General features: G+C 43.7%; 1 protein-coding gene across 1 annotated transcript in view; it reads left to right on the forward strand.

Annotated features, from left to right (window-relative positions):
* The window catches only part of ENOX1 (ecto-NOX disulfide-thiol exchanger 1), a gene marked incomplete at its 3' end in the record, with an annotated part of 213887 nt that overhangs the window by 145876 nt on the left and 46621 nt on the right, over positions 1-21390 (forward strand). Inside the window, exons 10-11 of the mRNA XM_082859621.1 lie at positions 2387-2494; positions 6826-6882. Coding sequence (XP_082715747.1) covers positions 2387-2494; positions 6826-6882 — 165 coding nt within the window. The remainder of the gene's footprint in view (positions 1-2386; positions 2495-6825; positions 6883-21390) is intronic.

Genomic DNA, 21390 nt, shown 5'->3' on the forward strand with positions numbered 1-21390 from the left:
TGAAAGCGATTGCCTACATACGAGAAGAAAAGGAACTGGGGATGATTCCTTGGAATCACACTTTTTTTTAATTTAAAAGTGTGATTCCAAGGAACAGTGAGAACGGATGGAAGCTTACTTGGGAAGTGAGGTCAGGGGAAGGGTGTGTGTGTGTGTGTGTGTGTGTGTGTGTGTGTGTGTGTGTGTGTGTGTGTACACGAGCGCACGCACGTTTTAATAGCACGAAGCAGTGTTGTAAACGTGTGGATGAAATGGCAGACTCAGTGGAGTTCTCACTTCCCCTCTGATCTATTCACAGTGTTGGTAATAACAGCTGAGAGTTGTGTCCAAGTGGTTTTCCTTTCTGTGTCCTTTCCCCAACTTTAATTAAGTTTGTTTGTTTGCTCTTGTTGCTGTTCTTACTAAAGCAGTGTCTGCTCCCTTACAGACATACCAGAAAATGACAAGCAAAACTAACAGAAAGATCCGTAAGCCCACTCACCCAGAGACAGTGTCCAGATTCATTTCTACGAATAGTTTGCAAAATTCAGTGAAACCCTTTCATAGCCTGAACTTTTCATGTGGAGAACAGTATATTATGAGTTAATTCTATGTCCAGAGACACTTGTGTAACTTCATTTTAATCGCTGCATGGTGTTCCATTGTACAGATGCACCATCGTTACTGTAGCCAGTCCCCCTCTGCTGGACATCAGTCGTTTCTAAATTTTGCTACTTCGAGTGCTGCAGTTGAGTGAACATAAGCTACCTATGTTTGAAGACAATTTCCTGTCCTTCATTTGGCTCATTTTTAAAGGAGGTTTAAGGAGTGGATTCGAAATGGTCTAATGACGTAAAAATCCACTCGGCATCGTGGAAGTCAGAGCACCAGATCCTCTCGGAACTGTTCTGGGGCTGGTCAGGAATGAGAATAAAGAAACAGGGTCATTCCCCACTGTTTGGAAACGGTCATTTTCATTACTTATCATGGTGGCAGAGCACAATATGGCCCCCTGGTTTCTGCACTTTAATCAGTTGGTGCACAATTGAATCACGTAACATGTGAAGGGAGCCCGTGTGGGTTGTGTGTATTGCATCACATGTGAGTATGATAAGGGCGGGTGGTAAAATAAGGGGCGCTGAGTGTTTTGAAAACTGCAAGGAAATCACTGTTTATGCTGGGGGACCAAAGCAGGTTCTTAAATCTACAGCCAGCACCGGACGAGGGAACAGGACACGCAAGCCCAGGGGTTAAGGCACAGTGTGTTTTTCTGAGTACTTCCTCCCCGACAACGTACCGCAAAACTAGCAGTTTTGAAGATTTAATTTAATCCTTCCACTTGGCAACTTTAAGCATCAGGAATCCAGTGACAGTGTTTATTCCGGCCTTGATAGTTCAGAACTGGCCAGGCAGCTCTGCAGCCAGCTTGTCCAGCCCCAGAAGTCGCAGCCTTGGTGTGGAGACAGCTACCCTCGTGGCAGGAACGCACTGACATTCTCGTATCGTCAGTGCAGCACTTGTCATGTGCAGGAGCAGAAGAAACAGACTTCCGTCTTTGCAAACTAGCCCTTTGTTGTCAAGAAGCTCTGAATAAGACACGGCTACTTCCGGGGCCTGTTTTGAAGCTCTTGAATGTGCTCTCCAGCCTGTGTATATATTAGCACATAACCATGTTCCAAAGAATTAGTTCTGGGCAGCCCCGTCCTCCTGGCAGGCCGGGTAAGCCTCCCATGCATTACAGTGGATAGGGCAAGGAGCGCTCAAGGCTTCGCAGCAATCCGTTCAGTGGCCCTGCTTCAAAACAACGGTGCAGGCCATAGCTGAGTGTTTTGACAGCTTGTATCAGCAGTTTTCTCGACTGATACATTGATTGCAGTTCGGACTTCAGTCCTGCTGATCTAATAAAACATCACCATCATAACAGAGAAGGTAAACGGCTCTTTTGTGCTCCCAGCCACCTGGTGAAGCAGCTTTACAGAGCTACTGGAACGCTAGCTTTAGGGTCATATGTAAAATGATGTAACCTCGGACAAGTTGACTCATTATTTTAAGTGTCTTTATGATTTAATTTCTTCAGCTGTCAATGTCTTAGTTTCTTACCACTATTCTACATATTTTTACAGATACGCATCTGTTTAAAGGAATATAAAGGTGCCTTCACAAACACTGAAACAAGCGTTGTGCATCAGTGTCACAAACAGCCTGATACTGTGGCATTAACTGCACTCTCGTTACACTACGGGGGGTGTGTGTGTGAAACAGACATTTAAAAAAGGTCAACTGAAGTCTGGATTAAGCTTTAAGACACGTACAAACCTTTTCCTCGTGTTTTGGAATGGATGTTTTCAATATCTTACAGTATTCCATTGGCCTTCAATCCTACTCATCCTAAATATCCTTTTCACAGCAATTGCTGACCATCCAGGAGGAGTTAAACAACAAAAAGTCAGAATTGGAACAAGCAAAGGAAGAGCAGTCACACACACAGGCATTACTCAAAGTCCTCCAGGAACAAGTAAGTGAATGCAACAGCTCTGCCTCGTGAATTAGTTCAGACACGGACACACGCCTCCCCCGTGTTCGACACACATGCAAACACTGCTGCAGTTAATCTTCGAAATGACCAGCCTGGACCCTCCCCACCTCTTAGCAGCTTTGCTGGGTAGAATTTATCATCTCATCTGCAGCATCTCTGCTTTCACTCTGGTACCTCTTTAGACCACCCAAGCCCCCAGCGATGTGTGAACGTTTCTTCCAGAAGAAGAAAGTTTTCCAGAAGTTTTAAAACATTGGCAATGCAGATAAATTTCACAGCAAGCAGCTAGTTTCCTTTTAAGTCTCATCGCAAGGGAAATGAGTTTAGCATAGCCCACAGTCCTCCTGCAGACATCTGAATCAGAAGGACTGATTCATAGCGACATTTAAAAAAAATCTCTCCCCTGTGCATCAGGGCACTTATCTAACCAGGGTGAGCAACAGACCTTTCATATGAAGTTTGTAAATCTGAACGTTTCATCCTGGCTTTCTTTGATACTAAAGTGTGGCCCGACGTTGATAAGTAGATTTGAAACTGTCGTCGTACAGCAGGGTGAGATGGGTCGCCCGGCAGCTGAGTGAAATCTAAGCCCAGTACCTACACGCAAGAAGCTGAGAAAGCTCTTGAAATGCTTTCCTATTTCTGGCCTTCACATGCTGCCCATGATGTAATGAACGGCAAATGGAAGGGGAAGCAAAATCACATAGAGTAACCGTAGCCCTCTGGGGGTAGTCAAATTTAGGTTGCTTTAAAATTTTCACTCACAGTGGTGTATGAGGAGGTCCTCTGCACAACATATATAACTTCAAAAGTGATATTTTTTAAAAAAAACTATGAAGTTGGAAGCGTATGAGCCTAGTCAGCTGTGACTCAGTCACTTTACAGGTGATTTTTAACTTTTTAATGGTTTGGACTCAAAATATCTTGTCAGTCACTTTCCCCTAAAAGTATAAGTGAATTGTGAGGGACAAGTGAAGATGTTAGGTCGTTTATAAGCTTTTATAGCTTTGGAGGAAAATGCTTTCTAAAGCTAATCGTTACCTTTATATGATTAAGATAGATTCAGTAACTTAGACAGAGGCTTACATTATATGATTTTGGATAAGTTAGATTGAACTGAAAAAATATTGATGACTAAATTCACAATGACCTACTGTCTAAGAGACCTGCAGTCACTGTTCTTTCTTCTTTTACATTATTCAAAGGCTTTCAACAAAGTAGAGCTGATTTGGTCCAGATTTGCTCCTGATCGGACAGACACAGCTCTGAGCTTCGTTGTTTTACATTTTCTCTCTCTGCCTCCTTGATGTACTGGGATGAGGAGGGGTGAATTCCTTTCTCTAAATGACTCAGATCCTTTATTTTGATTCAAACTCCAAACTCCAGTCATAAAAATAGATGCTAAGTTTTGCAGAATTCATTGCTACATCCTTGTCGTCACGGCATGCGTTTTTAAAGAGCGATGTGCGTACACAGGCTTCGGTAAAGCATCACACTTCGTTCTCCATTACTTAAAAAAAAAAAAGATAAATGGGGAACATGAACAAGATTCAGAACAACTAAAATCATTAAAAACCTAGGAAATCTGACTGGAAAGGAAGTGTTTCTAAATCTGCTGTAGTAATGGGATGGCTCCTTTACAAGCAAGGGCACCGAGAATACATAAGCCTAAGAGAGCCCACAGCAGCCAAGTGCATCTGGGTGCTGTTCGCCACCAGACTGTTTTCCCGAGAGCCCCTTGCCCGGTGCCCCTGTCATCCTTGTAGATGAGAGCAGGCAGTGGACACGTTCCTTCCATCTCCCTGTAGCTTCCCGCCACACACAGACATACATTTAAAAACACACCTCTGCCTCTCTGAACAATGCCTTAGAAAGCTTGCTTTGGACTTGTGTAGAGTAGCTGTAGGTGCAAACACCTTTTCAGTGCCTGCATAGCTAGGGCCTAAACAGACGGCCTCACCCCCCAGAGATTTGATTGGGCCTAGACTCTTACTACAGTAAGTTCCCTGCATACGAACCTTCAAGTTGAGAACTTTTGAAGATGTAAATGTGCGTTCGCCTGTCCAATCACATAAGTCAGTTCACATGTCTGGCGTACGTTGTCACGTGCGTGCATCCTCTTCAAGTGGCCGTGCTTTTGCGTACTTTACTGTACAGTACTGTATAGAGTACAGCAGTACAGTATCTTTTATTTCAAGCCCAGGATGTCCGAAAGCAAGCATAAAAGCGGCCGTGATGTAGCTGGTACTCCTGTACTTTTCAAGGTGCTGTACTGTAAGATTAAAAATGTTTTCTTTATTTTTTGTTTGTTTGTTTTTTATGTATTATTTGTGTGAAAAGTATTATAGACCCATTACAGTACAGTACAGTACTATATAGCCAATTGTGTTAGTTGGGTACCTAGGCTAACTTTGTTGGACTTACAAGCAAATTGGACTTACAGACGCGCTCTCGGAACGGAACTCGTTCGTATGTAGGGGACTTACAGTATTATATAGACACACACACACACACAGGAAAAGATATATCCTGCTCTGAAGACGTGGAATTTTGCTGTTTAACGTGACTGTCACTTGATGGAAATCCTGAAAAAAAGGAACAGTTTGTGAGGGCAGACCCTTACCGTCCGTAGCCCTCAGCCCAGGGAAGGCAGGCTCACTCCCTAAGCTCTCTGTTTGCTAAGATGCAGCTTCACCAGGCCCCACCAGGCCCCACTGGCTCCTGCCTTTCATGTCCTTCACAGAGGTGGTAGCTTCCAACACCTGGAGCCTGTTCCCAAGCCCAGGTATCCTCAGACAAGATGTTAGCCCCTCCGTCTGGAGGAGACCAGCAGCTCCAGAGAGAGCAGGGAGCCAGGCCATCGAGGGCAGAAGTAACAAAACCTTCTTCTGAGCCAACCCCGCTCTTCACTTGCAGAAGCACGAGTTACAAGGTGGGACAAGCAGAGAGGGTTGATGAAAAGGAGAAGATGAGGAACACCTATGAAAAGAAACCCTTAAGACAGGAAAACAGAGAGGGGTTTTTAAGTCCCTTTGTGCCCTCTGATAACAGACGGCACTGCTGTCACTGAGGCGCACTTTTTCTTCTCGTGTGTATCACACATTGCCTGTGCTCCCTTGTCTTTGTTATGTGTAGAAGCATCAGTGGTGTAGCCCCAGAGAACGCAGGGCAGCATGCCTCTTTCTCAAGCAGGAGCGTGATGTGGAGGTGAGTCTTAATCTGCCCCACTGGCCCACAGCCGTCTGCCCCACACTCAGCTCCTCCACGGCGCCGTTGCTTCGGCAGAGCCTCTCTCTTGGCACGGAGAGCGTGTGGTTTTCTTGCTGGGAGTCTGAGATCGCCTGACAAAAATCAAAGACGCTTTCATTTTAACGTGTGCCAAGAGCCCGAAAGAACCAACATTTGAATCAAACACATGGGTGGTGCATTTATTTTCTTTCAAACTTTACACATTTATATCCCACCATGAATATTTTAGGCATAAAGAAGAGGATGCAGAAGATGCCGCTTCCTAAGCATAATAGGCCAGGAAGAAGTACCAGCAAACAGCTTCAAGGCCTGCTCCCCTTTGCCCTTATTCTCTGTCTTCATGTGTCTGCTTCAAGTCAGGCTAGGATAAAATGCCAGTTAAAGGTTTCCAGAAATCTCCCGATAACTGATGACTCCTAAGCCTTCTGAGGGAGAGGCATTTTCAGATGTTCACTGTTAAAAATCTCATTTGAGAAATAGCTTTTCTTCTGATGCCTCAGTGACCAAGGAGATGTGTTCCCAATTCTTCCTTTCCAAAAAGAAGCAAATCGTCTTGTTTTAGACCTCCAGAAACCATGTCAGTCATTCAAATAGGTTCTCAAGGAGGACACGTACAGTAGCACTGCAGCATGTTAAAACAAGGGGAAATAACATAATTCTCGAACAATTGTTATATAACATCATTTAGCTGGTGGCAACTTGCAAACACTGCCGGGTTTAAATTAATAGCAATACAACGAGGAAATGGAATCATTTATTATTCTTACGAATGAATTTTATGCATTTTATGCCTGTGGAACTGCTTTCTAATTTTATTATTTAACAATAATGACCAAGGCCCATTTATTTCTTGCCAGCCATCAGGTTTCGTAAAATGTTGGTCTCAAACTGGTTTCAGGAAGACTCGTTAGAATTATGTGCTCCGTCTGTTTTTTCTTGTTGGAAGTTTCATAAAGGGCAGCCTCAGATAAATCAGGGTTAACAGGATGATATACACTTAGTAGATAATGCTTACTTATTCATTTGGGTTTTTTTGTTTTGTTTTTTCTTAAAATCTGCAGTTGAAGGGTACCAAGGAGTTGGTCGAGACCAATGGCCACAGCCATGAGGACACAAATGTAGGTACCACAAACCTGGTGTTTGCTCTTCTTGCTTGGTGTTGGTTGAATGCCCACGAGAATGTGGCACTTTTTAACACAAAGGAAGTCAGAAGCCCTGCGTCTCAGCGGCTTATTAAGATTACTAATGTGTGGTTTGGCGATAAAATATGGGTAGGTACTGTTAGCTTAGGTTACCAGATGTTGACATAGGAGTACTTGAGCTAAGCTCTATCATAAAAATTCTCATCTCAGTGAATTTATTCGAGCCCTTTATATTTTCAAAGCTATAGACCGATGAGGTGTTGGGAGGGCAGATGGAATGAGACCCAACAGGGTAATAAATTGTATACTGCATGTGTTTTTATTAAGTTTGCCTGGCAATGAAGAGGGTAGTGAAATGGCTGCTATGCTGAAGAGGTTTCAAAGCAAACCCCTTCTCCCAGAAAAGCCCTTGAAAGCGTACCTTTCTCTGTTTCTGACCCCAATCAGTTGCATAGAGCATCCGTCCCCTTGAGACAGAGTCTAATGGTACAGGATCCCACTTGGCACTCTGCTTCCTCCTGGGTGTACCTTGAATTTCCCAGTATTAGCCAAGTACTCTCTTTGCCTTGGAAGTTCTTTAGTCTCGGGTGAAACAGTACGCCATGTAGATCATTGTCTCTCCATATGTTGGATGGTTTTGTTTTCGCCTTTTTTAAAAATCTCTTTGATATCTGTATGTATTTGACTATCCTCTTCATAGAAAATGCTTACTAAGCAGTTCTTTTTACATAACACAGAATCAGACATGGTAATGAATGCCTGATTAAGCTAGAGCGAGGAGAAATTATACATTCCATGTTCACTCTTGTTTTAATTATATACAGCAGAGACCCTGACATTCAGAGTACCAAAAAATCCCTCTTAATAACTACTGTTCCTACCAAACAGATATTTAACATATGATGCTTATTGAGAACCTACTGTGTACATGGGGCTCTGCTAACTGTGGGAGGGGGTGGTTAGAAAGAAATATAAGGCTTGGTGTCTGCCCTCAAAGAACTTACAGCAAAAGGCTGATGAACTAAGGGACACGTGGGCAGGCAATAAACAAGATGTGATACATGTATGGGAAGGAAGGTGAGGCCACTGTGATTTGATGTAGTTTGAAATCCAGACTTTGCTGCTTATTAGCCGTGTCAGCTTGACAAGTTACTGAACCCCTCTGAGCTTCATTTTCTTCATTTGTAAAACTGACTATGCAGCCTACCTCAACAGCTTTTCATGATGTAATGAGCTAGGGCACATGGAAATCTTAAGGTGTTGTTATTATGGTTTCTCTGTGCTGGATACTCAAGAACGGCTCCTGGATCTGTGGGATTTGGGTTTGGCTTTGAAGAATAGATAGGACTGAGAAAGCAGAAAGTTAGGGAAGGAAGCCACTCACCCAGAGCTCTCCACAGGCAACAGTGTGACCCAAGTAGTGTTTGTCTTCCTGCTCCAGTATTTCATTACCCCATCCTTACCCGAAAACCCCTTTTCAGGATCCTGTTTTCCAGAGACACATTACTGCCGCGTTTTGAAACTTTCATACGCACCCCCCCTCAGAGTCAGTCCCTCTGTGCCTCCCAAGGAAGCTGCTGTCTAATCCAATAAGCCAGACAAAGTGGCAGTGTGTCTCAATTTCCTGATCTGTAAAATGGGGGTGACATTACCTCCCTTTCCTTCCTTCAGGTTTACTGTGAGAAGCAAATGACATCACTGATTTGGAAGCACTTTGTAATTGTGAGGTTCTCACTATATGGGATGTTGTTAGGATTACAAACTCATCTGCTGATTGAATTCAATTAGATGCTACGTGGAAAGATAGGCCTAACACAATATCTAGTCTGTAGGCTCTTTCTTGAGAAATGTCAAAAGGTATATATTGTTAAGTGGAAAGAGTGAAAAGAGATCATCTTTAAGGTCTGTCGTCCTCTCTTAGAGGAAAGTTTTTAACGTCTAAGAATACCTCTCTAGGGCTTCCCTGGTGGCGCAGTGGTTGAGAGTCCGCCTGCCGATGCAGGGGACACGGGTTCGTGCCCTGGTCTGGGAGGATCCCACATGCCGCGGAGCGGCTGGGCCCATGAGCCATGGCCACTGAGCCTGTGCGTCCGGAGCCTGTGCTCTGCTACGGGAGAGGCCACAGCAGTGAGAGGCTCGCGTACCAAAAAAAAAAAAAAATCCTCTCTAGAATCCATGACGTGTGCTTTGTAATCAACCCCCCAAAATGACCGTTGAGGAATGGGGTTCAGTCAGGCCAAGCAGGAGAGAGGAGCAGCACCTTGCCCACTGGGGCGGTTTCGGGGAGAGATTTGTGGACTGATGGAGTCTGGTAGCACTTGCCCAACATCTCAGCTGGCCGCCTCCTCCCTCACCGAGCAGAGGGCTAGGCTAGTTTGTGCAACTCTAAAAATTGCCTGTTCTTTCAAGTGTCTCCCAGTAGGTGGATTACTCACCTGTCCTTCTCTTTTCTGTCTGTCATGTTGTCTCCTTTGGGTAGTTTCCCCAGCACCTCCACTAGGTTGTGTGAAAGAAAAGAAACAAAGGTCAGTTATTTTGGCCACACGGTCGGAGTGCTAGCAAAATATTTTAAGATATTTTTAAGTGTCTGAAATGAAGTCTACGTGTCATCTGAAGTTCTCACCAGCCCTGTGGTGGTGAAAGGAGAGGGGGCTTTCAAGCCAGACTGAGAGGGTTTGAATCCATTTTGGTCACTGAGGAGTCATGTGACCAGAGTCAGTGATTTGACCTTTTTGAACTTCAGTTTCCTCATCCAGAAGCGTACTAAGCGAAACCCCGTATATAAACACCTGGCCCAGAGTACGTCCTTGACAAGTGTCAATTCCCTTTTCATGCATCAATATCAGAATATTCAATGCAGTAGGCAGTGCTCTGACAGGATGAATTTTAATGCAGATCATGAGCTTTAAAGCTTCTGGCCCAGAGGTTACTGACTGAGACATACTGATTTTTTTTCACCATGATTACTCACATGCAGGGATAGGAGCTGTGTACATTATCATTTATTTAATAATAATTATATAGTGGACTGGTGCTGGCTTAGCTAGGTATTCTTGTGAGAATTAACAATTGCTTTCTTAAAGCAGTATATTTTATTGGAAAAGGAAAAGGTTTGTATGAAACTGGAAAATTACAGAAAAGTATACAAAGGTAGAGAAAAATAAGCTAATATCTCATTACTCAGAGACAGTCACCATCAGTATTTTATTTTAGTTCTTCCCAGTCACGTGCATGCATACGACCAGAGGGGAAAAAACCATAAATAAACGAACCAATAAATATGATCACAGTGTCTTCCATTTTGTACCTTATTGATTTCTCATTATACCGTGAGTATTCTTCTTGTCAGTAAATGTTCCTCAGAGACATGGCTCTTAATGGCTGTGTAATGTAGATATGAACTAACTGAACCACATGCCTATGTGTTAGGCATTTAACTTCCTTTTTTTTTTAAATTTTATAAATAATGCCGTAATTAACACGTCCATAAATCCTGGTCTGCATGGCTCAGATTTGTTTCTGGTTGATTCTGTATATTAATAGCTGTGTCATGAAGTCTGGCAGGGAGATTAGACTTAACAGAATTGTCAGGCATTCAGAATGTTAGCGTGACAGATGCACACCTGCCACTCAAAGATGTGTCGGGGGAAAAAAAAAAAGATGTGTCCGGTTTTGCAACTTAGTAACTCTTTTGCCTATTTAGTATCAAGAGCTAAGCTTATGAGAGTAGCCGCACCTAGAGTCCCTCAGTTACTAATTATTTTCTATTGTTTTTATATTTTATTGGGCAAGGACAGTATCTGACCAACACCTTGTTCAGTATTCTTGAGGTCCCCAAACAGAGGCACCCTTACAAAGCCCACCCTTGTCGCCATGCGCAAGACCTTCTGTGAGCTCACGCCCATGAGAAGAGGTTTCTGAAAGGCTAATCTAAAAGCATTGGAGCCAGAAGCTGAGATCAATTGCAAAGGCCTTTTCTCCAAGAGGACTGCACTTAAGATCTGAAGCAGGTTTTTTCTTGTATTTGGAACTGGATATATTTTAGTATACCCAAGTTTAAAACTAGCTTTTAGTACAGATCCTTCAGAGATTTCAGCTATTGCAAAACCAATTTTCTTTCCTCAAAAGCAAAGCTATGACTTTTCTTTTGGTCTCTGTCTCCAAGCTCTCTCTTAACCCCTAGGATTGCTGAATAACTAACCTGGTCCCTGGTCATTATGTATAACAGATATCAAAATCTTAAATTAAAAACTTTTAAAATTTAATTTAAAATTAAATTTACTATTCATTACTTTGTTGAATGTAATTAATTCGATATCTGTCCTCACCTTGCATCTCTTTTGATGACCTTCCTCCCAGGTACCTCCCAGAGGTATCACCACCCACGATCCTTAACCTTCATATGCTCGGCGAGAAAGTGGAAGGGAAAGGAGAGGATGCAAGAAATGCAGGAACAGCTAGGAGGGATCAAATAAAGTAGCTACTTAAGCCGGCAACGTATAGAACAATTCGGTCTAGAAGCTTTCCATGAATTTTTTCTCCCCCCTCTTTGTTTCTGCTACAGGAAAGCTTTTACTGCCCCCTCCTCTACTTGCATAATTCAGGCTCACACACTGGAGTTACAAAAATCATTTGCAGCCTGGAAAGAGGTTGCATCTGTGGCACTGAAGGTTACCACTGTCTAGTGGAACACCTTTCCCACCCAACAATAAAACAAAAACACAAAGAGAAAAGATTTTTCAGTTTTTCACGTTGCCTCTGTAAGTAAGTAAATCCTCAAGTTGTCTTCACATTTGTCAGAGTGAAGATGTTAAGAGCATACGGAAGAGATGCTGTGTGCAGAACAGCCTTCACGTTTAGTACACGCTGCGGCAGAAAGCTACCGTTAACCGTGTATTCTAATGATGCCTATGGCGGAACCTCTGCTAGCATCGAGCCCTTGGCCCAGTTGCAGAACGTGCTTACCATCCTTTGGGTGCGTTAAGCACAAGAGAGTATACACGTACTGAGGTATCAAACAAGGCGAAAGAAAAAGAAAAACCCCACAGGAAACTGGGACCATAGTCTCAGAGGACAAAGAAGACTCAGGCTCTATCCTTCCCTCCTGTAGCTTCTGGCCTGTTCTTGGAGGCCCCGACCTTGAACTGGAGGAGACAGTAAGGAACAGCTCAGCACAAAGGTCTGTCCCTCCCTCGCACCATTCCACAGGCTGCATGGCAGGGAACTGGAGCACCGGCCCAGGGAGCGTGCGCCTGCAGATACCGGGGGTGAGACTGCAGACGCCACAGTCCTTCCGGCCCCTGGGGGTCTTTCTTCTCACCATCTCACTGCCTGAGGCTGTACAAAGGCCCCCAGTCTGTGTTCCAACACAGTCTTCCATCCCCCCCTTTTTTTTTTAATTTATTATTTTTAATTTTTTTTTAATTTTTTTTTAATTTTTTAATTTTTAATTTTTTTTATTTATTTTTTAATTTATTAATTTTTTTTTTAATTTTTTTTTTTTTTTTTGCGGTACGTGGGCCTCTCACTGTTGCGGCCTCTCCCGTTGCGGAGCACAGGCTCCGGACGCATAGGCCCAGTGGCCATGGCTCACGGGCCCAGCCGCTCCACGGCATGTGGGATCTTCCCAGACCGGGGCACGAACCCGTGTCCCCTGCATCGGCAGGTGGACTCTCAACCACTGCACCACCAGGGAAGCCCTTTTTTTCTTTCTTTTTTTTTTTAATTTTATTGGAGTATGGTTGATTGACATTGTTGTGTTAGTTTCAGGTGTACAGCAAAGTGATTCAGTTATACATATACATATATTCATTCTTGTCTAGATTCTTTTCGCATAGAGGTTATCAGAAAATATTGAGTAGAGTTCCCTGTACTATAAGTAGATCCTTGTTGGTTATCTGTCTTATACATAGTAGTGTGTATGTTCATCCCAAGCTCCTGATTTATCCTTCCCCACCACGTTTCCCCTTTGGTAACCGTAAGTTTGTTTTCGCTATCTGTAAGTCTGTTTCTGTTTTGTAAATAAATTCATTTGTATCATTTTTTAAAAATTAGATTCCACATGTCAGTGATATCATATTATATTTGTCTTTCTCTGTCTGACTTACTTCACCTTCCATCCCTTTTGGACTCAGTAAATCAACAAGTCTTCATTGAAGGAGGCAGCAGTGTAGAGATTAAGAACAGATCTGGGCACCAAGTAGCCTGGCTTTAGTCCTGGTTCCACCATTTACTCTCTGGGGGACCCTGGGCCATTCATTGCACCGTGCACCACCATTTTGTTCACTTCTAAAACAAAGGTAGTGACTGCAGCTACCGCATAGGGTTATTGTGAGCATTGCTAGGCAGTGTTGACATGGCCAGGAAGTGTTGGGTATTATTATTGCTCCATCCTTCCACGTGCCAGGTGCTGTGCTGGGTTCTGGAAACCCATCGGTGACTAATATAGACGTGGTTCCTGCCTCACATGGAGCTGACTCTGTCATCGTGCCCCGATCTCACCAAAACTGGCTTGTCCTCTGTCTCATTCCATCAGGACTCATTCTCCACCTTTGGGTCAATATCACAGTGCGAATAATGAATGGGCTTGAGGTAGCTGGTTTGCACGTTTCCCTAAACTCTCTGGAGACAAGGTCTTTATTGGAAGGATTGGGTCCATGGGGAGGAGAGTCTGAGGGGAGTGGTATATACGTGTAGGTATGTAGGGAGCTCTGAGACCCCTGAAAATCGCAACTGGAAAATCAGTAGCCACTTTGTCTTCCTTCAGAGAGAGATGGACCCATGTCTGTAGCTGCCTGGGGTCAGCCTTGCTCTGTAGATGTCTAAAATCAAGAAGGGGGACTTTTCATGGACTGATACTTCCTTTAGCCTGTAATGTATGGCCCCATTCACATATTAAATGCTCACACCCAGCCTCTGGCCTTTTGTTCCAGTTACAGCCTCTGTAACGTTGCTTTTCTTCTGCTGGTGCTTCCGTTCCCACCTCTACCCCGACTCCACCCTCCTGCACCCACCCAGCTGCCTTCTTCCAGCTAGTTTACCATGTTTTCTGCTGTGAATTAGCCGTATCCCCACCATTTGCTGTGAAATCCAGAATTGCATGTGAAAAAAACCACACACATCCCAACCCAGCCCCCTCGGAAAGGACTGATGGTCGGAGGAGACCCTGTTCATAAACTCTCTTCTCAGCATGTGCCCCAAGGAAGGATTAGAGAGGGAACTGCTGTCAAAGTTGGACAAAGCTGGCTTCAGGGTTAGTGTTTTTGGTTCCAGTAAACACTTGAGAAGTTCCTTACCAGGAGCTTCACTGCCAACCGCCATGTGTTTCCACAGCTGGAGCTGGGCCTACAGTTAGGCCTTTTTGTCAGGACGGGAGCTGATAGGACCTGCTTGGCCATTAGAGGATTTGGAGCGTGTAATAGGATTAGTGCATGTTTAATAAAGCTGACAGGTTGGGTTTGGAGACACGAAAACAGCCAAAGTAGACATAAATTTCAGTGCTGACTGAAATGGTCTGACACAGACATGGATACCTATATAGCTAAAATCAAGATCTGAAACCAAAATTTTCCACTCTGGAGACAAATATACTTCCCCCAAAAGGTTAATGATAATCCTACGTGATGCAGAAGCAAAAGCAATTGTTTAGAATGGAAGATTGGTAACTTTTATAAATCCAATACCCACCCACACACAAATGCTCTTATCTTAAAAGGGCCATTTTCTTTTTGTGGAAAATATAAAGAAAACAATCATCTGCAATCTTACCACTCAGAAATTAGTGTTTACACTTTCTTGTGTTTCCCTCAGCCTCGCCTGTGTGCACATATATACATTTTTACCAAATTTACAGCATATTATATGGGCAGTTTTACAGCCATACATCTTTTTCATTGTAAATCATGAGCATTTCCCCATGTTATTAAATGTTTTCTTAGTACAACTTTTAATGACTGCCTGATACTTCATGCCACAGATGTGCTGTAGTGTATTGAATCAGTCCCTGCTGTGGGACTTTAAAATAGTATTTGTTTTTGCTGTCATGGATAGCGTGCAATGAGTATTCTTTAACAGTGTATTAGTTAATCCATCCACCATTTACGCACTTTTGAAATGGGGATGCTTTTCCATTTGAATGGGATTTAGGGATAGAGGGAGATCCACTAACTCTTTACAAAGATTAAAGCTCAGCCCCTACATGGTAAGTGATGAGACAGACAACCAGTGATATTGTCTGAATATGACCACATAGAGAGGATACTGAGTTCTTCAACAGATGAAAACGGCTCCCAAGAATGTCTACATTCTGCAGAGAAAGGCAAACGGTATAGCCTTCGTGAATGATTTAGAAGAATGATACTGAGACATGTTATTGGGGGTTTTGTGCTGTGAACTAGAGCGTCTTCCTGGTGGTCTAGGGATGGCAGAACCTGTTCTCTGTGTGGATCCCAAACCCAGGCCACCCCTACCCACCCTCTCCAGAGAATACATGGGATTGAGAAGAATGTCCAAGTGCAAGGACAACATGAGCTCTAAGCCCAAACAGAACCTTAACTTCTTATTTCTAATATGGTCAGGAAGATACATGGAAACTCAAAACCGTCAACAAGAGATGCACACAGGCATGTACAGACGTGACTTGAGTGCAGGCAATATCATTTTAAAGTGTAATAAACCTAGAGAGCTCAGACACGGGAACCGGGCCTCCCGGGAGACACAGCTTAGCACTGCCTGATGTGCTGCTCAAACGGAACAGGAAGAAAGTTGAGGAGCATTTGTGAAAAAAGCCAGGAACCCAAAAGGTGGACACGAGCACTTTGTTCTAGTGCCTCTGGAAGATGGTAGGGGAAAGTGGGGCGCCTCCTTCTCTCACACAGCTTCGGTTCCTGCTGACGTGCCACCAGGATTAGTGACCTGAAAACAGCAGGGAACAGGGATTCACCAGGAGATGAGCGTCCCCTGGTGTTAGTTCTCTCTGTTTCTCAGGAGCTATAGGGCTTCCTAGACACTTGCTGTTGTTTTTCGAACATTAAATGTTCTACAGGGATTTCTACACTCCTAGTTTCTGCTAACCACAGAGACCAGGAAAGGAAGAGGTGTGAAACGTGCCGGCCAGGGCTGGGGCGAGCATTGCTCGGCTCACCGTCTTGACGCTGGTCTTGCGAGGATTCTCTGCTCCGCACTCCCTGGGTCTCAGGAGGGTTGTGTAACGCCGCACAGGGCAGTCGTTCTCTCACCACACACACTGCTCGTCTCCAGACCTCATCCATCACAGTGCCACAGAACTCACTAGACGGTGGTATTTCTTTGAGGAAATGTGTAAGGACGAGGACAGAGAAGGGGAAAGTAGGTGGAAAGGCGGAAAGAAAAAAAAAGGGGGAGAGGGGCGGAGAAGACTGTGCCGGGAAGAGTTTTCCTAAGTTTCATCACTCGCTGCTGCCGCCATCCCACCCATCCCTGCCAACTCGAGAAGCGACACGGCCTCCACCAGAGGTGTGTTTGTAGTTGCGCGACTGTGCCCACGTCATGAAAACTCTACCCCAAAAGAAGTCTATCCTGGAATTCGAAGCAGACAACTCAGATATTAATCTGCAGATGCAATATTGATGGGCTTCCTGGGGGTAACTACAAAGGTCAGACTTGGAAATACTACTTGGACATTTCGGAGGACCCATGAGCAAGTGAAGTGCGTTCTACTCGTTCAGCCTTGCTCTGACGGAGGCGCCCCTCTCCGTTCCCCCAACCCTGTCTAGGACCTGAGAGGTGGGAAGCGGCCCCAGCGGTGAGTTCCCGCCAAATGCAGCCTCCCCTCCCTCCCTCCTGGCCTGCCCACCCCGTCCAGAGGGGCACCCGGCCACCCTGCTCTCCCAGGCACCAGGCACCCTGTTTGTAGCCACCTGGAACTTCTTCAGGCCACACCGCAGCCTGAACTCCCTCCATGTCTGTCTTCCTAATTCAGGCAGAGCAAACGTTGAGCTGGGGAGGAAAGCTGCTGCCCCTGCCCAGTGGAAGAGGCCTTCACATTTTACGTTCTTTCTAGAAAGACTCATCAGCCTTGGAACACTTAATAGGTTTTGTTGTTGTTTTAAGATTTCTCTTCTTTTTTTTTTTTTTTTTTCCTTCCCCCATGAAAATCCTCTAACCCTCAGCCTCCCCGGCCCTGAAATCGCCCTTGTGGGGCAGATTCGTGGCCATGTGCTGCATCACCGTCATTTTTATTGTTATGTCAGTTTCCTTGTGAGATTTCAGAGTGCCTTTCTTTGTCTGGACAGTCTCCAGACTGTTCGGTGTATGCTGATGAGCTACTTATGTTTATGAGACTTTCAGAATCTAATTTGCACAGTTTCTTGCCATTGCCAGCTTTGAGAAAGATGACTTGAAACTAGAAGAAAGGTCTGCAAGTGCGCCCTATGTAAAGCCCCCAAACCTATGTGGGTCTAATCCCCACTCCCCTCACCACACGTACACACACACTGACACACATGCACACAAGTATAACATGTCTTACCGCTGTAAGCTTAGGTATCGTTCCTGGACATTTTTTTTAATTTATTTATTTATTTACTTACTTACTTACTTATTTTTGGCTGCGTTGGGTCTTCGTTGCTGCGCCCAGGCTTTCTCTAGTTGCGGAGAGCAGAGGCTACTCTTTGTTACGGTACGCAGGCTTCTCATTGCACTGGCTTCTCTTGTTGTGGAGCACAGGTCTAGGTGCACGAGCTTCAGTAGTTGTAGCTTGCAGACTCAGTAGTTGTGGCTCACAGGCTTCAGTAGTTGTGTCACACAGCCTCTAGAGCACAGGCTCAGTAGTTGTGGCACACGGGCTTCGTTGCTCCGCCTCATGTGGGATCTTCCCAGACCAGGGCTCGAACACGTGTCCCCTGCATTGGCAGGTGGATTCTTAACCACTGCTCCACCAGGGAAGCCTGTTCCTGGACATTTTACACAGCAGTATTCAAGTCGGTCCCCTTGGTAAGAACAGAATAACTGTTGGCCTGCTATTGGGAATAACTGTTGACCTGGGGTCCTGAATAAATGACTTGAGTCAACAGGTCGAATTCGGCTAGGTGCACCATACATGAAAAACTCTAAATAATTAGATATTTTTATTGGTAATTCAGCTTTCCTCCATCTATCATGTCATGCTTTTTGCCAGCAATGCAAATTCTGCTGTGTTGAAGCCCAGCTCAATTCCTACTTCTTGGGGTCTTATCCTAAGATCAGCCCAAATCAATTACCATCTTCTAAATATTCCCACAGTAGTTATCATTATCCCAAACATTCTGAGCAACCCAGTTATGATATGCCTAGCTTCACAACTCAGGTGTAAGTGCCTTAAGGGCAGGTAATGTGTAGGTATGTGTTACAGAACCTAACAGTGATGAGCCTGTGTAGGTGGGCACATCTGTAATACATTTATAACACTTGTTGACTGATGATTGAGTGGAGGTAGAAACTCCAGCCACCTCAGACAGCTCTGTGAATCTGTTTGGCCCGATTAGGTGAGAAATGCAAACACTTCCTTTTCTATATTATCTGCAGGTGATCTTGAGGATTAAGCACATCTCGTCGCAGTTCAGGTTCAGATGTGTACAGACGTCTTGCCGACTGTGAAAGTTAGAATTGAGGTGGTAGGGGCCACTCATCCAGCTTTCTTACGTTACAGCTTTAATTTGGTGTAAGTTTTCTTTGCCTGTGGCTGTGCGTCTGTGAGTCTTACGTTCTCTAAGGCAATACTTCCCAAACTTTAGTAAGCAACAGAATCCAAAGGAGAGCTTCTTAAAGCACAGATTGCTGGGCTCCCCCCTTAGAGTTTGAGATTGGGAAGGTTTGGGCTGAGGCCTGAGAATTTGCTAATAAGCTCCCAGGGCCATCCGTCTGCAGACCACACTTTGGGTAACTACTGCCTGCTGTCCACTCCAGTTCAGATTAGGTGCTGCTAGGGGCTTCCACAGCCCCCAAGGCCAACCCTTGTCATAGTTACATCACACTGTCTTTCAATATATTTTACATGCCTGTTACGTGCTCCAGACTCTTAGGTTCTTTGAGAGCAGGAGCCACCATTACTCATCTTTGAATCTTATCTAGCACAAAACCAACCATATAGTAGGTGCTCAATACATACTTAATGGATGAGAGAGTGGTGGAGGTTTGATAAATTCTAATCGAACTATACTGAACTGAGGTGTCCAGAGACTTTAGTCTAAATGTTGAACTTTGCTGTGATTCAATCCCCAAAGGAAAATATACAGTTACTAATTGCCAGGCTCTGGTTTATAAGAAATCACAGCCATTTGGAGAATACGCAAAAGATAGGCGGACTCACAACTAGCTGCTCCTGTGTCCACCCGAGTCCACACAATGGGCAGTGCAGTGTTGTAGACAGAGTGCTGTGTGTTGGGAGCACACACGATCACAGCCTGGTCACCATCCTCAAGGAGCACATGGCCCCTTGTGGAGACGGCAGGTGCTGAAAAGGGAAATCACCAAACACTGGCTTCGGTGTTCTCAGCAGGGAAAGGACTTGGCCTGGGATTAGGGGCTTGAACGAAGTCCAGAAGTTGTGATTCCCTGAGAAGTAACTTGGACACAAGGCAGTAGAGACTCATAGCTCCGAAGTCTGGCTACCTGGGGCCCGGTCTTACAGCCACTACTCTCTAGGTATGTGAGCCGAGGAAAGTGCTTAGCTTATTTGTGCCTCGATTTTGTCATCTGTAAAATGGGGATAATAGCAGGACCAACACCTGGCATCTACCAGGCACTCAGCAAGAGCTAACGATTAGTATTACGATCATTGCCCTTATTCATACTATTTTTTAACTCAGAGGGCCCCAAATTCTACACCCACCATGGACCGTGCACCAGCAATCCAGACCACTTTGTTCTTGGCGTATTTCTCATAGGTGGCATACGCAAGAATGCAGTGAGAAGAGAGAATTGGATTCTGGTGTGTTAGGGAGGGGAGACTATCTAACGTTTACTAAGATCTCACAGTATGGCTGAAACCTTGTAAAATTTGATTTTACTTTAATAACAATTAAATGTCTCTCTTTCCCATTTATCAGATTGCATCCCACCTATTCTCATGGCCTAATTTACCTCTGTACAGGTCAAAAAGACTCTGAATTTTAATATTATCATTAGTAACGTAAGCTCAGCAGGTGGAAATTATGATAGTGAGTGCTTTGTAGCAGAGAAAAATACGAAATGTCATATTGAGAAATGGACTGGGAAAATAACATGCCAAGAGCACCATAATACAATTAATCTTTACCCACAATAGAGTCAGTATCATACAAGATGAATCAAACTGACTAATTCTGGATGCACGTACATACATTTTAAAGTATTTCGCTTTAGTTTCTTCTGTTTGCTGCTCCATTTTTATTGGTTAAGGAGATTTTTCATGTCAGTACTTTTTCAGGCTCTGAAGGGTAGCCTCACTTGTGTGGATATAGTAGTATGGGTTCCATTTTTTACGTATTGAAGAGAAACACACAACTGTTTTTGAGATCAAGTGTATTTTTTTTCACTTGGCAACATTTATGGCAGCATATAGTAAAACTAAAATAAAACACTACAACCTACACTTTAAATGATGAATGGAGCTAAAGGAATACAAAAGATTTTTTTCTCATTTTTACATAGGTTTTATTTAATATGATTGTCACAAAACTATGCCAAAAGAAAGGCATCTCATCACCAGCTTGAGACCATAGTTTAAGCTTGGTGTGAACTGTGACAGCCATAATTAAGGTATGATCCAGGCAGTAGTATGATCTTAGTTTTTAATGGAAAACATTACAAAATTGAAATTACTCTTTCCTATCAGGGTTCTCTTGTTAAAAGTATATGTGGGATAATCCTGTTTTTTCAAATAAGAATTAAACAACTATATATATACACACACACAACTATATATATATACATTCATGTGTGTGTATATATATTACATAATACTATATATATGAGTATGTGGGAGGAGGGTTATATATAAAATATGAAAGGTAAATATCTGAATGTTAATAGTGCTTATATCTGAGCAGGAGAATTCCAGTTAATTTGTAAAATCTGTATTCTGTACATTTTCTGCCAGTATATATATTTGTAAAGAGAAAACCAAGAAACATTATTATTAAGAATTAACGTGGCATGGACATATATACACTACCAAACGTAAAATAGATAGCTAGTGGGAAGCAGCTGCATAACACAGGGAGATCAGCTCGGTGCTTTGTGACCACCTAGAGGGGTGGGATAGGGAGGGTGGGAGGGAGATGCAAGAGGGAGGGGATATGGGGATATATGTATATGTATAGCTGATTCACTTTGGTATAAAGCAGAAACTAACGCACCATTGTAAAGATGTTAAAAAAAAAAGAACGTGAACTAGAGAATTATCTTAAATTTTAAACAGGAAAAGAAAGGGAAAAGTTTATAAGCTTATATTATGGTCTCCCAAAAAAAAGTTAATATTTAATTTAA

This window comes from Leucopleurus acutus (genome assembly GCF_964270905.1).
Source record: "Leucopleurus acutus genome assembly, chromosome: 18".
Classification (NCBI taxonomy): Eukaryota; Metazoa; Chordata; class Mammalia; order Artiodactyla; family Delphinidae; genus Leucopleurus; species Leucopleurus acutus.